The sequence below is a fragment of the Canis aureus genome, chromosome 8 (genome assembly GCF_053574225.1).
Source record: "Canis aureus isolate CA01 chromosome 8, VMU_Caureus_v.1.0, whole genome shotgun sequence".
NCBI lineage: Eukaryota > Metazoa > Chordata > Mammalia > Carnivora > Canidae > Canis > Canis aureus.
The window spans coordinates 58,602,810-58,625,776 of NC_135618.1; the positions used below are offsets into that span (position 1 = coordinate 58,602,810).

Genomic DNA, 22,967 nt, shown 5'->3' on the forward strand with positions numbered 1-22,967 from the left:
TGCGTGACATTTCACTTCTCAGAGCCTGGTTTTCTCCATCTATAAAATGCGAATAGTCGTGTTTGCCTCATGAGGTCTGTGGGATAAAATGAGATCATGTGGGTGCTTTAAAAATGCAAGATAGTGGGCAGCTCCGGTGGCCCAACAGTTTGGTGCTGCCTTCAGCCCAGGGTGTGGTCCTGGGGACCTGGGATCGAGTCCCACGTCAGGCTCCCTGCATGGAGGCTGCTTCTCCCTCTGCGTATCTCTGCCTCTTTCTCTCTCTCTCTCTGTCATGAATAAATAAATAAATAATCTTAAAAAAAAAATAGTGACAGTAGTGATGGTAGTTAACTTCTCTTGCCCTCCCTCTGAGGCTGCTGGGAATGAGGTTGCTGAGTTCTTTCTCCTGATTTCTCAAACATCTGTGAGAGAGAGAGAGACAGCTGACCCTTTCACGGGATCCCTCTGGCTCGTCAGCAAGATGGAAACTCTCTTGAAAATTTCTTTTCTCTATTTTTTTCCTGAGTTCCCATGTGTTCATAATGGTGGCCACCCTCTCTCGGTTGGCCAGGCGGCCCACTTGACGGGCAAAATGAGGCATTCAGAGAGGTGTTGTCACCTGCCCAAGGGACTGTCTTCTCAAGGGTGTGGAGACAGGGTCCTGCTCCCTGCAGTGGTGGAGCAGGAAGCTAGATTCAAAGGGAGCAGGGTCAGAGGAGTCTGGGAGAGGATTCCGAACTCAGACCCCTCCTGGGCCAGGCAGGCAGTGTGCGTGAGGGAAGTGTGGGACCCTGGCGAGTCTCTGGCCCTGGGCCCTTGGTCTTCTCTCTGAACTGAGAGTTGGCCTCTCAGGACCACCGGGCCCCATGGGTCACTCACACCACCCCTGGACCCCTCAGAGCCTTGCTGTCCACATCTGTGAGCCCTGCCAGCCTCCAAGGTCACAGCCACCAGGCCTGGGGGGATGATGTCAGCCATCCACAAGAGGCTGATCTCACCCTGATGGCCCCAAATGTCTTTCTAGCAGGTGACCTTTGGTGATCGGAGGGCTCTGCGGCGGCCCGGCCCCCTCCCACCTCTTTCTCACTCCTCAGGGGAGGGGCCGGCAGCCCTGTGGGTGGGGCCTGTGGGGAGCTGCTCACCACATCCTCCTCTTCCTCCCCACCAGGCACACGCGGCCTGAGGGGCCTGGGTGGCAGCCACACTGTGCCGAGTGACCCGCGGGCTCCGGTCTGACTGTTTGCCTGCTTCTTCCTGAGTGTGCCTGACAGCTGCACAGCTGTCTGTCTGTCTGGCTGTCTGCCTGCCTGCCTGCCTGCCTGTCTCTCTGCGCGTCTGCCTGGCTGGCCACCTGCCTCTCTGCTTGATTTCCTCTGTCTTGTCTGCTGTGTGTCCCCTCCCTGGTGCAGCCGATTGGTCCCCACCCCAGTCCCTACCTTCTGTCCGTGGGTGACCTCTCTGGGATGTGACCGTCCGTTGCCTGTGCCCCACAGCTGGCTCCCTCTGTGTTCCGCCTGCTGGGAGCCCGGCTGCCATCCATCGGGCTGACAGGTTGTCTGCTTGTCTGGCTGGTGACTCGGGGCAGGCTGTGGATCCCCACCCCCTAGCCCTGCCTGTTCCCTCTAACTCCTGCTCCCCACGCCAAGCTGAGCCTCGCTGCCACCCCCTGGGAGCCCACTGGATTGCCCGGAGCAAACAGAATGGATTTCTGAGGGAGAAGCTGGAACAGCAGGTAACGGCTCCAGACACTCTTCTCCGAGGGAGCCTGGCACCTTCTTTGCCAGAGTGGGAGGACATCGAGGGGTTTCGCGCCCTCGTCATAGCTGAGACCGTGAGAGCAGCAGAGTTGGGGCTGGAGTCTCCTGTTCAGCGCAGCTCAGGATGACCACACTGTCTCTCTGCGGGTCTGCTGGAAGCCGGGAGGCAGGGGCATGGCTGAGATGACCCCAGGAGCTGGCTGTGCAAACCAGCCTCCAAAAGGCAAGGGTTGGGGAAAGAAAGCCCAGCCCAAGCCCAACACCTTAGTCACTGTGGTTCTGGACTCCTGAACAGGGCAGAGTGGGCACGGGCGACACCATGTGATGGTGTGGCACTTCCAGGGGGGCTATTTTGGAGGAGGAGGGGAAGAGATTTTGTGCCAGGTTCCGTGTTTTAGCTTCTCTAGGTCATCTAACCCCTCAAAACGGCTTGCTGTACCCATTTCACAGAGAAAGAATGGGGGCTGGCTCTGAGAGGTAGAGTGATTTTCCCAAGGTGACTCACCAGTGTGTAGCAGGGTGGGCAGGTGACTCGGAGGCTGGTCCTGTCCTCCACACTGTCTCCTCACGAAAGCCCAGGGCATGGGCCCCCTGGAGGCGAGGGGAGCGAGGGGACTGGGGGAGGCTGAGCCTGGAAGCATGGGTTGAATTTTGACACACAGAAAGGGGGGAGGAGCAGGCACTTTCTTGGCCAAGCAGCCAGGTGACTGAAGGCCTCCGGTGGGGACACTGGACTTGGAGCCGGAGCAGCGGATCCAGGGCAGGCGGCATTAAAACGTCAGGGGCTGCTCCTGGAAGGACATCTGCCTTCCCCTGGGGGAAAGCGTGGGGGTTTTAGAAGCACATGGTGAAGTGGGGAAAACCTGGCGGGTTCAAAAGCCAGCCATGCGACTCCCTAGCTGGGTGAGCGTGAGCGTGTCTCTGTGCTGCGTCCAGCCTCGTGGAGTCTGTTTTCTCCTCTGTAAAATGGGGATGAAGGCAGTTCCATCCTCGTGGGACTAGTTGTGAGGATTGGAGGGAGGAAAAATATGAAAACTGCGGGCTGGAGACCTGCCCAGGAAGGCGGCTCGTAACTGTGAGGAACCTGGGAGCCTACGGCAGAGAAGGGCTGGAGTTCCAAGAGTGGAAGAGGGTGCAGGGAGAACCTGAGGTCCTCCCTCCCTCGGCCTCTGTCGTGCTGGTCCTCCCAGCGCCAGGGCTCAGCCCGCTGTTGGCACCCGAGGGTCTCCCACAATGTCACAAGTGAGGCCGGGAGCCTCATTCAGCCCATTTCACAGACAAGATGGTTGAGGATCCCAGGTCACCTGTGGCCGTAGTTACCTGCTCCCAGGTTACCTGCTCCCCGGATTACCTGCTCCCTTTGGTGAGCTCAGCGGAAGCTCTGGTCTGGTGCACTCCACACCTGACAGGGTGTCTGGATCCTCAGCAGACAGCCCCACAGGGGAGGAAGCTAAACCAAACTAGTGTTAGGAGGAGAATGAACTCCAGGGCCGGGAGAGGTGGGGTGAACGAGACGGAGGCTGAGCCCTGGCCTCCCCACCTGCCCAGCGAGGGCTGAGGGCTGGAGACCTAAAAGGCTCGTGGGCAGTGGGGTGGGGGGAGGCCGGTGGAAGAGGTGGGACATCAGAGGCTTTGGGAGGCCCCACTTCTGTCCCTGGAGCCTAATAAATAAATGGATAAAAGGAAGAGGGCAACTGTGATTCCAGGGAGGAGAGCCAGTGCCTTCGGAGTCCCCGCAGGCCGGAGGGACGGCTGGGAGGCCCCTGTGCCGCGTAGGGGGTACGGGGCTTTGGCATCAGCCAGGACGGAGCAGACACCCAGCTGCACCCCGTGGTACCTGCGTGACCTGGGGTAAGCCACGTGGCCCCCCCTCAACCTCCCTTTCCCCATCTGTAACATCCATTTCAAGGCTTTATTCTCCAGGTGTGTCTTTGAGCATGTGCTGTGCAGCAGGCACTGTCCCAGGTCCTGGGGATTCAGGGGGCGCGGATGGCGCAGGGAGGAGGGGAAGGGGCCTGAGCTGGAGGCAGCCGTGAGGACAGGAGGAAGAAACACCCCAGGGAGGAGGGTCTTCTGCTCTCACAGCCCCTTCCTCGCCCGCCCGCCTCTCCAGACTTTGCCCTCTAGTGCACCCTGAAATGTGCGGGAGGGGCCAGAGGGAGCAGAGCGGGACCTCACCCCACCCTCCGGCTCACAGGTGCCCCCGCCTCCACTCCTTGCCCTGGCGCAGGGCCAAAGGGACTTTTTACGACAGCTCATATGCAAGATCTGAGTAAACTTGGAACTTCTGAAACATCCTGAGAATATTCCCCAGGCTGCAGGCAGGGGCCCCACTGATACCCTCCAGTGCCCAACCTGCTGGTCCCCACAGCCCCCAGGAAGGGTCTGGCCACCTTAGTGGTTCCCCAGAGAGGTGGGGCAAGGACACCAACCTGGCTCCCTGCTCAGGCTCTGGTCCTTCCTCACTGGGTGACCATAGGCAGGGTGTTGGGCCCCTCTGGGCTTCTCTTTCTCAAATGCCGAGAAGGTTTAAGGATGTAGATGGGGACCAGGACCTGCAGAGCTTCTCCAGTACAATCCATAACACTCAGCATACTTTGGCCAGGGTGAAGGCAGGCTGGTGGGGTCCTGCTGCGCAGGGTGGGGGGCAGTTAGAGGGCCGGCCACCAGCCCTGTCCCAGCCACTTGCCTGGCAGCTGCAAGTATCCGTTCTTTCTCTGCCTTCCACCCAGCCTGTCCTGGTCTGGAGGAAAGGGGGCAGGAGGGAGGGGTGGCTACAGGAGCTGAGAGGGGTGACACAGGCTGGACGAGATTGCCCAGCACGGTGGAGATCGCAGGGCAGATAGAGAAGGCACAGGCAGGGAGCCGTTGCCGGGAGTGGAGCATGCTTCTCCGCTTGGAGAGGTTGCTCAGGCTGAGAGAAGTGTCATAGGGAAAGCCTGTTCGGGGCTAGGACAGGCTTCGTGGGCGAGGATCCCAGCCCGCCTGGGAGGGAGACACAGACAGGTGTCACCGGCTGAGGTTGGGATAGGACCTTGCTCTCGTGTTCAGCTCCTACTGACTAAGCTGTGACCCCAAGGTCCTGGCACACCTGGGCGCAGACACCCACAACCTACCCCTTGCCACTGGCAGGAAAAAAAAAAACACTTGTAAAAAGCAACTCATGTTCCCCGTACACCCACGATGTGCCTGCCTCACACTCCCTCAGCCCGGCCAGGGCATCGCCGCATTCTATAGGCGAGGAAGACTGAGCTCCAAACAAAGGAAGAGATATGCCTAAGGGTCCTCTAAGGGTTACCGGCAGAGGCTCCTTTCTGATCTAGGGCTGCCAGGCTGGTTGTCCCCCAGCCCGAGAGCTCTGCTTGGCTGAGAAGTTTCTGTGTGGCCCTGGGCAGCCCACTGTCCCTCTCTGAAAGTTCTTTGTTGCTAATCTGATGACAGGAGTCATGACTGCTCAGAGCCTGGGAGCCAAGGGTGTTGCTTGGGGTGGAAGGAAGTTCCTGGGGGCTGTGATGGAGCTGATGGGGAAACTGAGATCTCTCGGGGGGCTGCCTGCGGGTCTGCTCTTTGTATGACTGGACACAGCAATTCTTCACCTTGTTCGTTCATTCGCCATTGCCCCAGCTACTTGTTGAGCACCTGCTGTGCTCCAGACCCCACTCCACGTGCTAGAGATACTTTCTTTTGTAAACAAAACGGAGAATTTCCCAGCTTCTGGGAGCTTATGCTCCATGACGGAGACAGGTCATAAACCCAAAAACAGAAACACTTACTAAACTAATTCTAATATTACACCCATGAGGAAGGAAACAAAGAGATGTGTGGGCCAGAGAACAGCAGGGGACACCCATATGAGACGGTGACAATGGCCCCTTTGAAGGGGTGACATAAAAGTTAAAACTGGAGGATGAGGAAGCAAAGAAGCAGGAGAAAAACTGTGCTGGACAGAGGGAATGGCATGTGCAAAGGCCCTGGGGTGGGGGTGGGGGGAATTTGGAGTGAATTTAGAGTGCTGGAGCTTTTAATCCTTGTCAGGCACATTGAGATCCTCAATTCACCAAATTTCATAAAGAGGAGTCAAAAAGAATAACATTTAATTTTAGGGTGTATAGTCCATGTGGGTTTTAACGTTGAGGGTAGGCTTCAAAGCCCATTATGATAGAATGTATTCCCTTCTATTTTTATCATGGAACAAAAGTGATGAGCATCAAAAAAAAAATTTTTTTTTTAAAAGGTGGTGAGCATCCTCTGGGTGTCAGGCACTGGTTATAACCGCTGGCGATTCAGCGGTAACCAAGACACACACGGTCCCCGCCGGACTGTTGCTCAAAATGTCACTGAAAGCACCCTGAGCAGTGTGTGCTCTGGTGGAGGGATGGACCCCGGAGGAAAGAGTGACTCATGCGCTTTGGAGAGGTTTGAAGATTGACAGAGGAGGCCACATTTGAACTGGATTTCAAACCTGAATTTTTCTAATTCACGAGTGGGAGGCTGACAGGCCGCCACGGACCGTGGCGACTTCTGGTGGCTGAAAGAGCACGTGCTAAGGTGTGGAAGCGGGGTGAACGGGGGACGCTGGGGAAGCTGTCGGGAACCTGGTCTACCTGGAGCCCACGATGGGTACCAGGGGCCAGAGGGAGTGCTGGGGAGCAGATCCTGAAATGTCTTGAATACCGGGCAAGGACTTTGGGGTCTTTTCTGGGGGGCCACGGGAAGCCACAGCTGCAGCACAGACTGGGCAGAGGTGGCCCAGCTGGACGCTGGGGAGAGGCCGGCAGGAGGGCAGGTGGACAGAAGTCCTTAAAGACCAGGGATGAACTGGGAGCCCCTTCTCCTGTGTTCCCTTTCGGGAAGTCCCTCAGTCTTGACACTTCCCCTTCTGGCGACCTGTTGGCTCTTGTTTCTGGCACGGCTGGGGAGTCCCTCTTCACCCACCTCATTTCTTTTGGGTCCCTATGGGAAACGGGCCATTCTGCTCTTACCGCACTCCTCCCTTACCTTTCACTTTCAAGCCCCAGTCCCCGCCCCAGCCCCAGCCCCACTGGAGGTGCCGGCTGACCCGCCACACACTCAGCAATCTGTTCCTGAATCATCAGTGAGGGAAAGAAGACCCAGGGTGACCAAAGCTTGGGTTCTTTCCAGTTTGGGGTGGTTGTAAACAATGATGCCCTGAATGCCCCGGCGCACATCTGATTGTGTACAAATGTTTGTGTTTCTTTTTGATGCGCAGCCTGGAGGTGGGATTCTCTTCAGCAGAATTGTTCCAAAGTGGTTTTACCAAATGGCACACACACCAGAACACTGAGCAGGGATGGAGAGTTTGGATTACTCTGTGTCCTTTATGAGCACAGAATTGTCTTTTTCCTCTTAGCCTTTCTGGGGTGATGTGTTGTGGTATCACACAGAGATGTAAATTTGCATTTTTCTTGATGAGTCATGGTTTTAAGCACCTTTTACTATCCTTATTGGCCATTTGGATGTCTTTGGTGAAATGTCTCTTTAATAAATAAGCCTTTTGACCTTTTTTTTTCAAAATTGAGTATTGTGTTGTTTATTGTTGTTTTGTAGGAGTTCTTTATACATGCTGGATATCTATATCTTACATATATATATGAGTTACATGCATAACATATTTTAGGGGCACCTGGATGGCTCAGTGGTTGAGCATCTGCCTTCGGCCCAGGGCGTGATCCCAGGGTCCTGGGATCAAGTCCCACATTGGGCTCCCCGCAGGGAGCCTGCTTCTCCCTCTGCCTGTGTCTCTGCCTCTCTCTCTGTGTCTCTCATGAATAAATAATAAATAAAATATTTTTTAAAATAGCATCTATTTTATAATTTTATATATTACATGTATTACATTATATGTAACTTTATAATTGTATAAAAGAAACATACAGGTATAGATATAGAGATACAGATATAATCTCTTCTCATTTCAGTTTCTTTTCCATCCTCTTAATGAAATCTTTGGTGAACAAAAATTCTTAATTTTAATAAGGTTCAATTTATCAGTCTTTTTCTTTATAGCTCAAGCTTTCTGTGCGCTGTTTAGGAAGTGTTGTCTGCCCTAAGGTCGTGAAAAGATTATCTTCTGTTTTCTTCTAGAAGTTTTATTGTTTTACTTCTGACACTAGGTCTACAAAATATCTGGAGTTTATGTGTGATGTGAAGTGGAGGGTCAAGATTTATTTTTTTCCTGTATGACTATCCTACTGTCATTTTTTAAAAATCATGCTTTCCTCATGACTTTGCAGTTGTGTCTTTGTTGAAAATCAAGTAACTATAATCGTGAGTCTATTTCTGGCCTCTGTTCTTTTCCATTGGCCAGTTGATTTTTCCTTGCAACAGTACCATATTCTTCTTCATGATTGTCTAAACTCTTCTCGGTTCTTTGCAATTCTATATAAATCTTCACACTAGCTTGTCAATTTCCACCAAAGGAAATCCTGCTGGGAATTTGCTTGAAGCTTGAGATTTCACTGAAACTTTAGTTCTATTTGGGGAGAACAAACATCTTTAAAATATGAAATTTTCTAATTCATGAACATGTATGTTCCTCCATTTATTTGTCTCTTTAAACATTTACCTTACTGGTATCTTGTAGGTTTCTGTGTAGAGGTGCATCTTTCATTAGAGTTCTTTAGAGTATTTGATTTTTTATGCTAATACAAATTGTATAATTTTTAAAATTTCATCTTTGTTCTTGGTATATAGAAATACAACAGATTTTCTTCACAGTTTATTAACTTTGTTAACACACCTTTTCAAGCTCAAGTTCTAGATATAGGAAGAAATAGCTGCCAAACCCAGTTCACCTCAACTGACTACCAGTTGGGGTCTTCCAACCTTTGCTTTTATAATGTCTATAGACCCCTTCATCTGCTAATCTCATGAGTTCAAGGCACAGCATTCGAGCTGTGGACTTCATAAACTAGCAGATAGTATTTTCTTCTCTTAACAAGCTTCCTAAGGACAATGTAGAACAGTACAGTATTGTTAAGCATGTGCATGTTGTTGTACTGCCGATCTCTGAAACTTTCACAACTGAAATTTCATACCCATTGAACAACTCATTACCCCCTCCCTCTATCCTCTGAAAAACCACCATTCTACTTTCTGTTTCTGTGAGTTTGATGACTTCAGATATGTCATGTAAGTGGAATCATACAGCATTTGTCTTTTAGTGATTGGCTTATTTCACTTAGCATAAAGTCCTCGAAGTTCATTCATGTTGTAGCATTCTTTCTTTTTAAGGCTAAATAACATTCTACTGTATGTATGTGCCGGATTTTCTTTATTCATTCATCGGCTGGTGAGTGTAGGTTGCTTACAATCTCGACAGTGGTGACATGCTGCAGTGAACACTGGTGTGCAAATATCTTTGAGATCCTGTTTTCAATTCTCTTGGATATCTACCCAACATCTAGCATCCCTGGATAACATGGTAGTTCTCTTTTTACTTTTTTGTTTAAAGATTTTATTTATTTATCCATGAGACACACAGGGAGAGAGAGAGGGACAGAGACACAGGCAGAGGGAGAAGCAGGCTCCATGCCAGGAGCCCGATGTGGGACTCGATCCCCGGTCTCCAGGAACACACCCTGGGCCAAAGGCGGCGTTAAACTGCTGAGCCACCCGGGCTGCCCTCTTTTCATTTTTTTGAGGAAGCTTTATACTGTCTCCTATTGTGTCTGCACCATTTAGTAATTCCACAAATAGTGTATAGTGGGTACAGTTTTTCTACATTCTCACCAATACAATATCTATCCTCATAGGTGTGAAGTAATAGCTCATTGTGGTTTTGATTTGCATTTTCCTAATGATTAGTGATGTTGAGTGTCTTTTCACATACTTATTGGCCGCTTTCAAGACCTTTACCTATTTTTTAATCTATTTATTTTAATTTTAATTTAGTCAATTAATTAACACATAGTATATTATTAGTTTCAGGGGTAGAGTTTAGTGATTTATCAGTTGCATATAACACCCAGTGCTCATTTTATCAAGTGCTCTCCTTAATGCCCATCACCCAATTACCCCTCCCCCAACCTACCTCTGTTCCAGTAACCCTCAGTTTGTTTCCTATAGTTCAGAGCCTCTTGTGGTTTGTCTCTCTCTGATTTTGTCTTATTTTATTTTTCCTTCCCTTTCTCTATGTTCAACTGTTTTGTTTCTTAAATTCCACATATGAGTAAAATCATAATGATAATTTTCTTTCTGATTGACTTACTTTGTTGAGCCTAATACCCTCCAGTCCATCCACATCATGGAATATTACTCACCCATCAAAAGGAATGAAATATACATATATATATAAATCACATCTTCTTCATCTACTCATTTGTCCATGGACAGCTGGGCTCTCCTTTACCTATTCTTCAGTCAACTGAAGAATTTGTTACATTCTATTGTTGTTGTTTTTTTTTGTTATACTCTATTGCTATTTGTTTCATTTTGTTACAGAATTGCAGGAGTTCTTCATATCTACTGAATATATTCAGTATAGGTTTGCAAAGATTTCCTATCATTTTGTAGGTTGTCTTTTACCCTATTGATTGGTTCCTATGCTGTGCAGAGGGTCTTAATGTAACTCTGTCGATGGTTGCTTTATTGTCTGTGCTTTTGGTGTCATATCCAAGAAAGAATTGCCAAGCCCAATGTTCTGAACTTTTCCCTTATGTTTTCTTCTAGAAGTCTTATAGTTTCAAGTCTTATATTTACATCTTGAATCCATTTTAAGTTAATTTTTGTGTATGATGTAAGAGTCCATGCCCACTTTTTTGCATGTTCATATCCAGGTGTCCCAACACCATCTGTTGAAGAGACTGTCCTTTCTTCACTAACCAAGTATGCAAAGATTTATTACTGGGCTCTCTATTTTGTTCCATTGGTCTCTATGCCTGTTTTTATGCCAATACCCACTCTGTCTGTCTTTGTGCCAATATCTATATGTCTTTATGTCAATGCCTACTGTGATTACTGTAGCAGGATAATGTGTCTTGAAATTAGGAAATGTGAGGCTTGTAGCTTTGTTTCTCATTGCCAAAGATTTCTTTGGTTATTCAGAGTCCTTTGAGATTCCATATGAATTTTAGTATGGTTTTCTCCTATTTCTGCAAAAACAAAATGCCATTGAGATCCTGACAGAGACTACATTGAATGTGCAGATTGCTTTTTACATCTTAATAATATTAAGTGTTCCAATTCATGAACATGGGATGTCTTTCCATTTACTTGTGCCTTCTTTTAATTTCTTTTAGCAATGTTTTGTAGTTTTCAGAGTGTAAGTCTTTCATTTCCTTGGTTAAGTTTATTCCTAAGTATTTTATTCTTTGTGATGCTATTATAAATGATATTATTTTAATTCCCTTTGGAATTGTTCATTGTTAACATGTAAAAATGCAACTAATTTTGTTGATTTTATATCATTCTACTTTGCTGAGTTTATTAGCCTAATAGTTGTGTGTGTGTGTGTGTGTGTGTATGTAATCTTTAGGGTTTTCTCTATATAAAATCATGTCAGCGGGATCCCTGGGTGGCGCAGCGGTTTAGCGCCTGCCTTTGGCCCAGGGCGTGATCCTGGAGACCCGGGATCGAATCCCACGTCGGGCTCCCGGTGCATGGAGCCTGCTTCTCCCTCTGCCTGTGTCTCTGCCTCTCTCTCTCTCTCTCTCTCTCTCTGTGACTATCATAAATAAATAAATAATTTAAAAAAAAATCATGTCAGCTTTGAACAGAGATAATATTACTTCTTCCTTTCCAATTTGACTGCCTTTTACTAATTTTTTTATTGCCTAATTTCTATGACTAGGATGTATAGTACTATGTTAGATAGAAGTGGTGGGAGTGGGCACTTTTGCTTCATTCCTGATCTTAAAGAAAAGCTATCTGTTTCTTACCAATGAGTAAGAGGTTAGCTGTAGGCTTTTATATATGATCTTTATTGTGTTGAGGTGATTTCCTTCTATTTCTAGTTTGCTAAATGTCTTTATCATGAAAAGATGTTGAATTTTGTCAAGTGCCTTTTCTGCATCCATTGAAAGGATCACATGATTTGTGTGTGTGTGTGTGTGTGTGTGTGTGTGTGTGTGTCTTTGGTCTGTTGATGTGGTATATTTTTGGATACTGAACCATCCTTGTATCCCAGGGACAAATCCCACTTGGTCATGGTGTATAATCATTTTAATGTGCTGTTGGATTCAGTTTATTAGTGTCTTGTCAAGGATTTTTGCATCAGTACTCACCAGGAATATTGGTTTGGAGTTTTCGTTGTCTGGTTTTGGTATCAGGGTAATGGTGCCCTCATAAAATGAGTTTGGAAATGTTCTCTTATCTTCAGCTTTTCTAGAAGAGTTTGAGGAGGATTGGCATTAATTCATCTTTAAACATTTGGTAGAATTCACCAGTGAAGTCATCTGGTCTTATCGAATCAATTTGCTCACTATAAATATGTTCAGATTTTCTATTTCTTCAAAATCAGTGTTGTTAGGTCATATGTTTCTAGAGATTTATCCATTTCTTCTCCATTATTGAGTTTGTTGATGTATAATTATTCTTTATAATCACTTTATTTCTGTGGCATCAGTTGTGTCTTCTCTTTTCTGACTTTGATTATTTGAATCTTCTCTTATTTTTTTAGTCTAGCTGAGGGTTTGTCAATTTTGTTGATCTTCAGAAATACAATAGACTTTTTATATTGGTCTCGTATTCAGCGTCCTTGCTTAACAATTATTATTCTAATAGTTTGTTAAGTTTCTGGAATTTTCTAGGTGCTCAATCCTTATATCATTCCAATCCTTATAATTTTCTAATCTTTATAAATTTATTTGTTTTTCTTGCCTTATTGCATTGACTAAGACCTCCAGTATAAGACATTCTTGTCTTTTTCCTGCCTTCAGGATAATAGTGTTGCTGTAGCATTCAGTATTTGACCATTATGGATAATGTTAATTGTGCATATTGTGTGCGTGTGTATGTGTGTGCTTTTTATCAGATCAAAGAAGATTCCTTCTATTTCTGGTTTTCTGAGAGTGTTTTAAAGATTGTGAATGGGAGTTACAGTTTATGAAATGTGTTTTCTGAACCTATTAAATTATCATATAAGTTTCTTTTTTAATTTGTTAATGTGATGAAATAGATTACTGATTACAAATGCCATCCTAACCCTGTATTCCTGAAATAAACCTCATGTGATAATGATGTCTATCTACTTTTGTATATATTATTACATTTGATTTGTTAATATTTTGTTTAGGATCTTTGTATGTATATTTATGGGAGAGATTGATCTCTAATTTTACTTTCTTTTAATGTCAAGTTTTGGTGATACAAAGCTAAGTCTTTTATTCCAGTGTTTAGTTCACTTACATTTGACAAAAGTACTGATGTGTTTGAGGTTAAGTCTACCATCTTACTATTTGTTTTCCTTTTGTCTATTATTTCTTTCTTTTTTCTTGTTTCCTTTTTTGAAGAGTAAAATTTTAAAAATTATCATTCTGTTTCCTATCTGTTATATTTTCTTTTTTAATTCTTTTAGCGCTTTCCTTGAGATTACAATATGGATACTTTTTTAAAAGATTTTATTTATTTATTCATGAGAAACACAAAGAGAGAGAGAGTGAGAGAGAGAGAGAGAAGCAGAGATATAGGCAGAGGGAGAAGCAGACTCCATGCAGGGAGCCTGATGTGGAACTCGATCCCAGGACTACAGGATCACGCCCTGGGCTGAAGGCAGGCACTAAACCGCTGAGCCACCCAGGGACCTCATACAATGTGCATACTTAATTTTTTTTTAGTCTATCCTATATTGGTAGACTTATATTGAGTCTACCTTATATTTATAATTTCCCAGACAATACAGTGACCTTTAACTTTATTCATTCCTTTTTACTTTTGGGGTGTCATGGTAAGGTATTTTAATTTTGCATATGCTTTAAATTTCATAAGACATCATCCTTATTATTATTTTAAGCAATTATTATTATTTTACATTTATAATATTCTCTATTGCTTTTTATTCCTTCCTATATTACCTTGCTTCTCATCTGGTGTTCTTTTTCTTTTGCCCAAAAGACTCACTTTAATATATCTTTTGATGTAGTCTAGTAACAAATTCTCTCAGGTTTTTTCTTCTCTTTTCTTTTCTTTTTGAAAAATATCCTTATTTTGCTTTTACTTTAAAAATTATAATTAAGATCTAATTTACATACCATCCAATTCACCTTTTAAAAGTATACAGCTAAGTGGTTTTTAGTATATTTACAAAGTTGTGCAACCATCACCACTGTTAACTGCAGAACATTTTCATATAAATGGAGGCATACAATATGTAGATTTTGTGTCTGGCTTCTTTACCTTAGCATAAATTTTTAAGATTCATCTGTGTTGAAGCATATATCAGTACTTAAACTAATCTGATGGCTGAATAATATTCTTTTCTATGGATACTCTATGTTTTGTCCTTTCAATTGGTGGATATTGGGCTGCTTCCAGTTTGGGGCTATTATGATTAATGCTGTTATGAATTTTCACACGCAGAGGTGCTTTTTTAATGGACATATATTTTGAATTATTTTCACTGTATACCTATGAATCAAATTGCTTGGTCATGTGATAACACTGCATTAACTTTTTGGGAAACTGCAAAACTATTTCCCATAGCAAATGCACCATTTCACATTCCAATCAGCAATATATAAGGACTCCAGAACTCTACATTTTCAACCACTTTTAATTTTTCATTTTTAAAATAGTCATCTAGTAAGTTTGAAGTGATCTTTGTCTGCATTTCTCTATGAGTAATGATGATAGCACCTTCCCATGTGTTCATTGGTCATTCATTAGTGTAACTTCTTTGGAGAAATTTCTATTCAAGTATTTTGCACATTTAAAAATTGGGTTGTCTTTTAGATCTTGAGTTGTAATAATTCTTCATATATTCTGATACTAGACCCCTTACAAATATACAATTTAAAATATTTTTACTTATTCTGTATATTGCCTTTTCACTTTCTTGGTAATGTCTTTTGATGTGTACAAAAGTTTTAAATTTTGAAATAGATCCAGTGTATCTATATTTTTCTTTGGTACCTGTGCTTTTGGTGTCCTATATAAGATATCTACTGTGTGATGTAAGGTCACAAAGAGTTCGATCTGTGTTTTATTTTTAAAGTTTAATGTTTCTACCTCTCACAGCTAGGTCTTTGAGCCATTTTGAGTTAACTTTTGTGTGTGAGATAGGAGTCCAATTCCATTCTGTTTCATGTGGATATCCAATTGTCCCAGCACCATTTGTTTTAAAGACAATCTCCCCTCCATCAAATTATCTTGGCACCCTTATCAAATATCAATTTAACATAAATGTATAAGTTTCTTCCTGGACTTTGAATTTGATTCCATTGATCTATACATAGGTTAGTATCACACTGTGTTGATTAGTGTAGCTTTGAAGTAGGCTTTGAAATGGAGAAATCTGAGTCCTTCAAGTTTGTTCTTCTTTTTCAAGATACTTGTCTATTCTGGCCTCTTACATCTCCATTTGAATTTTAGGATCAGCTTTTTAACTTCTGGAAAAGAGCCAGCTGGCCTTTTGATAGGGATTACTTTGAATCTGTAGATCATTTGGGGAAGACAACAATATTGGGTCTTCCAATCCATGAACCCATGGGATAGGCTTCCATTTATTTGGGCCTTCTATCATTCTTTCAATAATGTTTAGTAATTTTCAGTGTGTGTGTCTTACACTTTTGTTAAATTTCTATTTTATTTTATTATTCTATTTTATTTATTTTATTCTTTTTGATATTATGGTAAAAGAAATTACTTTCTTAATTACACATTCAGACTGTTCATTATTGTACAAAGATACAATTGATTTTGCGTATTCATCTTGCACCCTACAACCTTGCTAAACTCACTTATTAGGCCTAATAGTTTTTGTTTGTTTGTTTGTTTGTTTGTTTTGTTTCAGTTTGGCTTTTTGGTGTGGATTCTTTAGAACGTATATACAAGATCATATCATCTGCGAACAGAAATGCTTTACTTCTTCCTTTCCAATCAGGATGACTTTTATTTCTTTTTCTTGATGAATTGTCTTGGCTAGAACCTCTAGTACAATGTTTAATAAAAATGAGAGTGGACATCTTTGTCTTGTTTATGATCTTAAAGGAAAATCTTTCTGTGTATAATGTTAACTGTGGAATTTTAGTAGATCTGTTTTCATATTGAGTTTGCCTTATTTTTTGAGGGATATTTTTTCTGGATATAAAATTCTAAGTTGGCTTTTAAGTATAATCTTACTTTAATTTTTAAAATAGTTTTTCTATGATGTGTGTAGGTGTGTGCATTGCTTTTTGTTGTATTTGTCTTTCTTAGGTTTGTAGGACTTCTTAAATCTGTGGATTAATATATTTTTCTGGTTTTGAAAAATTCTTAAGCAATACTTCTGTTATTGCTTTTGAATTGATCTCTCTCCCCTATGTCCTAATATATATATATATATATATATATATATATATATATATATTGCTCTTTTCTGTATTTTTATTTCTTTATATTTTTATAAGATTTTATTTATTTATTTATTTATTTATTTATTTATTTATTTATTTATGAGAGACACACAGAGAAAGGTAGAGATATAGGCAGAGGGAGAAGCAGGTTCCCTGTGGGGAGCCTGGTGGGGGACTTGATCCTGGCACTCCAGGATCATACCCTGAGCTGAAGGCAGGTGCTCAACCACTGAGCCACCCAGGTGTCCCTCTTTTCTGCATTTTTAAACATTTTTTTTCCTTTGTATGCTTTAATCTGAGTATTTTCTATTCCAGCTCAGCAATCCTCTCTTTTAATGTTACAAATCCATTGCTAAATCCATTCATTTCTTACATACTTCGATTATTGAATTTTTTAGTTTTAGAGTTTCTACTTTTAAATAGATTCCATACTTCTGGTGGAATTCTTCAACATAGTCATCTGAGTATTTTTAAATCATGTTACGTAACACCACTTTCTGAATCACCCATGTGTCTATTTTACTCTTGATTTTTGGTCATTAGGTTCTGTTTTCTGGTGTGCCTTGTCAATTTAATTGAATGCTCAACATTGTGCATGAAAAATATAGAAGCCCGGGTGAAGCTAACTTTTTCCAGATAGGTTCTGATTTTCTTTTAGCAAACATATAGCAAATAGGCAGATCATCTTGATGCATTTATGGCTAAAATGTTTCTGATTTTTCCTTATTCCCAAGGTACATCCTTTCCTAAATACTTGGGTATTTACCAGGGCCTATTTTTCTTGCCAGGGCTTGAACTCTGATTCTTCCCTCACTGCTGTGAAACAACCAAAATCTCTTTAGTTTTTAAGCCCATTGCCAGATTCTTTCTGCTAGGTTTCTTGGTATGGGACTCGTTTGCAATGACTTGACACATGATTTGAGGGGAAATTGCATGCAGAATTTCAGTACATTTTCTTTTCTCTGGAACCTTGGCTTCTAAAGTACTATCTAACTTTATTGCTCTCTCATACCCTCTGTTTTTTTTTCCCTACTTAGTAGTTTTCAACTACTAGTAGGGGTTTCAGTCTGATACCAGCTACTGCACCATAGCCAGAGGTGGAAATCCCCCTTCACATTTTATTTTACAAACATAAGATTAATTGACATTTAAAATCTTATGAAATAGTTTGGTCATATAAAAAATATTTAAATATATATTATTATATTTTGAATAATATAATCAACACCCATGGTAGCTTTGCTCAGTTTCACCAAACTGTTGAAACACCTGACACATCCCCTCCTTTTCTACTCTATTCAAAGTTCGATATTTTTTATCATCCCTTTAAGTTTCTCTGTATTTCCAGGACACATGTATGTTCACCTAAACAATATCTAGAGCTGTTTTACACAGTGTTAAGTGTGACATAGATGGTATTACTATGCATGTATTCTTATTTTATTTTCACTATTTTGTTTGTGAGAGTCATTTGCTTTGCTGTGTGAAACTATGATTCATTTTCACATTGAGTGATTACATCACAATTGATCTTTCCATTCTCTTGTTGATGGATATTTAGGTTGTTTCCAATTTTTACTATTAAAATCAATGCTGTGTATGCTTCTTGTACATACATGCCAGAGTTTCATCAGTAGTGTATGTAGGAGTAAAATGGCTACGTCTTAATACAAGCACCTGCTCAAATTTATTAGACCATGTCAAACTATTTCCCAGACCACTAATTTACATTTCCATCAGCCATGAATGAGAGTTCCCATTACATTATGTCTTCAGCAACATGTGATATTGTCAGACTTTTAGTTTTTGCCAATCGAGTAAAATTAAAATGGCATGTCATTGTGGTTTTAATTTGCATTTCTTTGTTGGCTGTGAGTTAAGTACTTTATGTTCTACATATCACCCACTTTAATCTGACTTCAGAGCTCCAAGCTTCTTCACTTCCCAAGAATCTCCTGAAATTTGGCTTTTAGTCTGAACTACCGCAACACCTAAGATCATTCCTTGGCACCGGAGCCTGGCAGATAAATACCTCTGGACAGCTCCATTCCATCCAGGACTGTGTTGGAGCGCTTTACATACAATGATGTATTTGGTGCTTCTAACAAATCTGCAGCAAAGAATCATGACCCCCATTATATAGATGAGAACATAGAGAACCAGAAGTGTTAGGAACTTGCCCAGGGATACACAACTGGGACCAGGAAGACTCTAAGCCAGGTGCTCTTCACTCCTCTGTAGGAGATTGTAGAGGTAGGTGCTGCCACAGGAGGTCCCATAGCAGGTAGGCCCTTAGGAAAATTACCCTGCCCTTCACTCAGAAAAAACATCTGGTGGTTTGGTGTGCACCTGGGGAGAAAGTGCTGTTGCCCTCAGGAATCAGCCGTAATGTGAAGACCCACAAAGGGACAGATTCAGGGCAGGGAGAGCAATGGGACGGGGAGGAGTTCCGGCTCGGTGTCTTTACCATTCAAGGGTGCTGTTCCCTGAATTGAGTGGCTTATTTTAGACAGTGTTAAATATCTCTGCACCCCCTAATGAAAGAGTTCGACCTTTTTCAACCTTCTTTCAATCCTCTAATGCCAGTGAGAATCTCAGTTTGGTATTCATTTGCCTTAAACACTTGATACTCTTTAATCCCCCTTTTAAAGAAAGGCAAACTGGATTTGCCAACTTCCCAGTTGTACGTGGGAGATAGCATCTTATTCAAATTCGATTATTGTCTTCTGTTGCCTTTTATTTCATTTTACAGTTAACCAATCGTTTTTGTTTAAGAAACACATAACATCTACAATTATGTTGGGCACTTTTCTCAGTGCTTTACACATACTGACTAATTTACTTTTCCCAAAGACCCCCTGAGGTGGGCACTATTACTAGTACGTCCATTTTACAGAAGGGGACTCTGAGGCCCAGGAAGTTTAAGTAAATTTCCCTGAGGTCACACAGCCTGGAAATGGCAGTGTCGGGATTTGAGCTGAGGCAGGTTGGCCCCGAGTCTACAATTAACCATTGTGATGTACACAGTCTTTCTGTTTCATACTAGTTCCCTGTTGGTTGTATCTTTTCTTTTGAGACATGTTTATGGGAGCAAACCTGGGAGGCAAGGTAACGATAAATAGCAAGTAGATAATAGCATGAGTAAAAACCTTGAAGGCAGTAAGTGGCAGGAATTCTGGAACACTCCACCGTGGCTTCATGGATGCAAGGGTAGAGCAAGAGATTGTGAAGACTGATTAAGAGGGATGGGAGGGGGGAAGGTGTTCAAGGGGAAGACTCAGCACAAGAATTTGCCTCATGCAAAGGCAGAGAGGCATGACAGGGCCTCAGGTGCTAAGGGGATGCTGAGTAATTCAGAGCAGCTGGCCAGTAACTGCAAGAACCCAGCACCCTCGTATAGCACTTTCCGGTTCGCAGAGCACTGTCACATCTGCTTTCCACTGACCCTTCATAACTGACAGGTGCAGTGGGCAGGACTGTCCCCATTTTAGAAGTGATAACCAATGTCAGAGAGAGGAAATACCAGAAAAAAAAAGCTATTATTGCTCCAAGTTACTCTGGCTTCCAATTCTGGGCCCTTGGCTCCATTCCACTGTATCAGGTATCTTTGATGGCAAGCAACAGAAACGTAGTTCACATGGTTGAGCAAAATAAAGTGGGTGTTTGTTTTAGTTTTGGTTTTTGGCTCATGTAAATGAAACGTCCAGGTGTGGACATCAGATACGGCTGGATCCAGGTCCTCGAATAATGCCATGGGGATTCTGGGTCTGTATTTTTCAACTTTCGAGAAAATCTCAGGCAGGCTCTCCCTAAATGGTGACAAAGATGGCTACTAGCTTCCAGCAGGCAGCCAAAAAAGTCCCTCTTTACTGGAGTTTTAGGGAAAATCCCCAGACTGCTCTCACTCACTTTGCTTGTGTTGATGTCCATCCCTGATCCATTCCATGTGGCCAGGCTGGTGGGGTGCTGTCTTGGCCAAGGCTGAGTCAGGTGCCCACCTGTGGAACTGCGGTTCTAGTCCTCTCCACACAGACCACACAGGGACAGCTCCAGTTGGAGAAGCTCTTCATAAGAGAGGAAGAGGTGCCAGGCAGACAGAAGTAGCAGTTGCATCCCTTCTATCATCAGGCACCTGCGTGTCATCTGTGCAGAGCTGAGGAGTTTGGAGGGGTGGAGAGCTTTGAATCTGGGCAAGGGAGGTGGTGCTTTATCCTGTGGTCCAGATGGAGCTTCGGGGGAGTGACACAGATAGAGCTATGCCAGGCCTTGTACTGGGGCTGGGGGCAGAGGTGTGGACATGCCAGTGAGGGGCAGATATGAACCCCACCTCTTGTGACAGGAAGTGAATCCTCGAAGTGTGATAACAGGGCTCCTCCAGGGCTGAGGCCAGGCAAGATCAGTGTTCCTTAAAGTCAATTTAAAAGGTTTTTGCCCCAACATTATTTTAGTAGTGATGTTACTCATTTTAAGGTGTATTGGGAAAAAAATACACAGTATAGATACTATTGCTTGGAATGAGAGTGGAGTTAGATCTTTTTATTTTTTTTAAAGATTTTATTCATTTATTTATGAGAGATACACACACACACACACAGAGAGAGAGAGAGAGAGAGAGAGAGAGAGAGAGAGGGAGGGACATAGGCAGAGGGAGACGCAGGCTCCATGCAGGGAGCCCGATGTGGGACTCGATCCTGGGTCTCCAGGATCAGGCCCTGGGCCAAAGGCTGCGCTAAACTGGTGAGCCACCCAGGCTGCCCCAGAGGTAGGTTTTTTTAATGAGCTTATTTATAGAAAACATTAAATAAATAATAGTACACCATGATCTACAAATATGGCCTACATTTTGGAAGTGAGAAATTTAGGGACCTCTTGGCTAGATGATTCTGGGGCCCCTCTATTTCTGGTGCTCTAAATTCTCTATCCATCACAGCTCTTTGTTGAGTGTTTATGTGTCAGGGGCTATGCTCAGGGTTTTCTGCAAAATGCTTCCTTGAACTCTCACAAAAATCTGGGAAGCAGGGTTTACCATCTCCACGGGGCTCAGAGAGGGGAAGTGATGGGCCCAGAGCAACACAGCTGGTGATCAGAACTCTGGGTGTGCTTCACCACTGCTTCCTTGGTGACTTGTTTGGGAACTCAGAGGGAGCTCTCAGTGTGGCCACAGTAGGGTCTGGGGGAACCCAGGTGTGTGTATGTTGTGGGGGTCTTCCCACTGTGGGCTCAGGGACGGTGTCTGGGAGAAGCCATGCCTGTGACTTGATTCCTGCATGGGTCATTCCCTTAGGCTCCAGTTCCAGTTCCAATCCTGTAACCAGGAGCCAGTCTGTAACCAGGGTGGGGCTCCTGGGCCTGGGGAGTTGGATACCCCCCCTCTAAGTGGCACCTCCCCCAAGCAGACACAGAACTGGGGTACAGTGGGCAAAGTGCCAACAAGAGTCTGGTGTGGCCAGCCTGGTGGGTCACACCTTTGCCGAAGGCACCAGCATCTGTTCCTCCCTGGTAGGTCCGTGCTCTTCTCCAAAGAGGCCTCTCCTGCATCTCATCCAGATCAGGAAGTCAGGCTCGCCTCCACGGGGTCCCGCCGGGGCTCCCCATATGCTTTCCAGTGCGCTCGCTAACCTGGGCCAGATATCGGGCTAACCTTAGTATTCATGGGGTCTTCATTGTGGGCTAACCTTGGATCTGTTATTCAATAAGAAGCCAGTCTGCCGGGCTAACGTCAACACAGGTGTTTTGTGGAAAGGACTCAAGATCTCTGCTTCTCAAATACCACTTTCCATACCAGCTTCCCCTCCCTGCCTCCTTGCCTCTCTCCTTTTTTTTTCAGTTGGGTAAATGCCCATGTTTCGTCTCATGCACAGCTCTACATCCACAGGCTTCCAGGGACAGGAGAGCAGCTAGCTCCTCCCTCTTTAAACTCACCTCTCAGGCCACCTGGTGGCTCAGTGGTTGAGCTACTGCCTTCAGCTCAGGGCGTGATCCCAGGGTCCCGGGATCAAGTCCCACATCAGGCTCCCCCGCAGGGAGCCTTCTTCTCCCTCTGCCTGTGTCTCTGCTTCTCTTTCTGTGTCTCTCATGAATAAATAAACAAACAAATTCACCTCTTATTTGGGACTGTGTTAGGAGACAGGAAGAAGGTGGGAGAAACAGGGTCCAGGGGAAAATCAGCCATTTCTAAGGGGCAGGAATCCTTGGGAGCATCCAAGGGCTCCAACTCTTGTTTTTCCAAGAATTTGAGGCAAGTCTTCCAAGGGAGGGAGAGGACCAGAGGGGAGGCTGTTCGGAGGCCCGGGTCTCCCCTCTCCCTGCGCGTCTCTTCCAGGACCCGAGAGTCAGCATGCTGTGTGGCGGGGCGGCCGCTCTGTTCCTGCTGATGCTCCAGGGAGGTGAGTAGCTGCCCCAGGTCTGCGGGCGGGGAGGAGGCCAGGCTGGCCTGCAGGCTCTGGGTCAGGGCCAGGGCCCGCAGGGCGGGGGGCTGCAGCCTCTGTGCACGTGGGCTGGACTGGCCAGTGCCCCATCAACTAGAACCCGTCCCACCCGGGAGCCCCGTTAGCCATCAGTGGCTCATGTGAGTCCCACGTGGACCAGACCACGAGCTGGGGGCTTCACGGCTCACTCACTGCGGGGACGAGACTGGAACCTCCATTTCCACAGCTCTCGGCCTGGCCTGGCTCCCAGCCCTCAGAGGGAGGAAGTCCTGCCTTTGGTCTAACCTCAA

At 44.5% G+C, this 22,967-nt stretch overlaps 1 protein-coding gene across 2 annotated transcripts in view; it reads left to right on the forward strand.

The window, feature by feature from the left end:
* Positions 1 to 1,574: 1,574 nt before the first annotated feature.
* Positions 1,575 to 22,967, forward strand: part of IL21R (interleukin 21 receptor) — a 35,771-nt gene continuing 14,378 nt past the window's right edge. Inside the window, exons 1-3 of one of the 2 annotated variants that reach the window (XM_077907111.1) lie at positions 1,575 to 1,714; positions 3,446 to 3,590; positions 22,572 to 22,635. In XM_077907111.1, coding sequence (XP_077763237.1) covers positions 22,587 to 22,635 — 49 coding nt within the window. In that variant the 5' untranslated portion in view covers positions 1,575 to 1,714; positions 3,446 to 3,590; positions 22,572 to 22,586. The remainder of the gene's footprint in view (positions 1,715 to 3,445; positions 3,591 to 22,571; positions 22,636 to 22,967) is intronic. The other variant, XM_077907110.1, reaches the window with a different exon arrangement.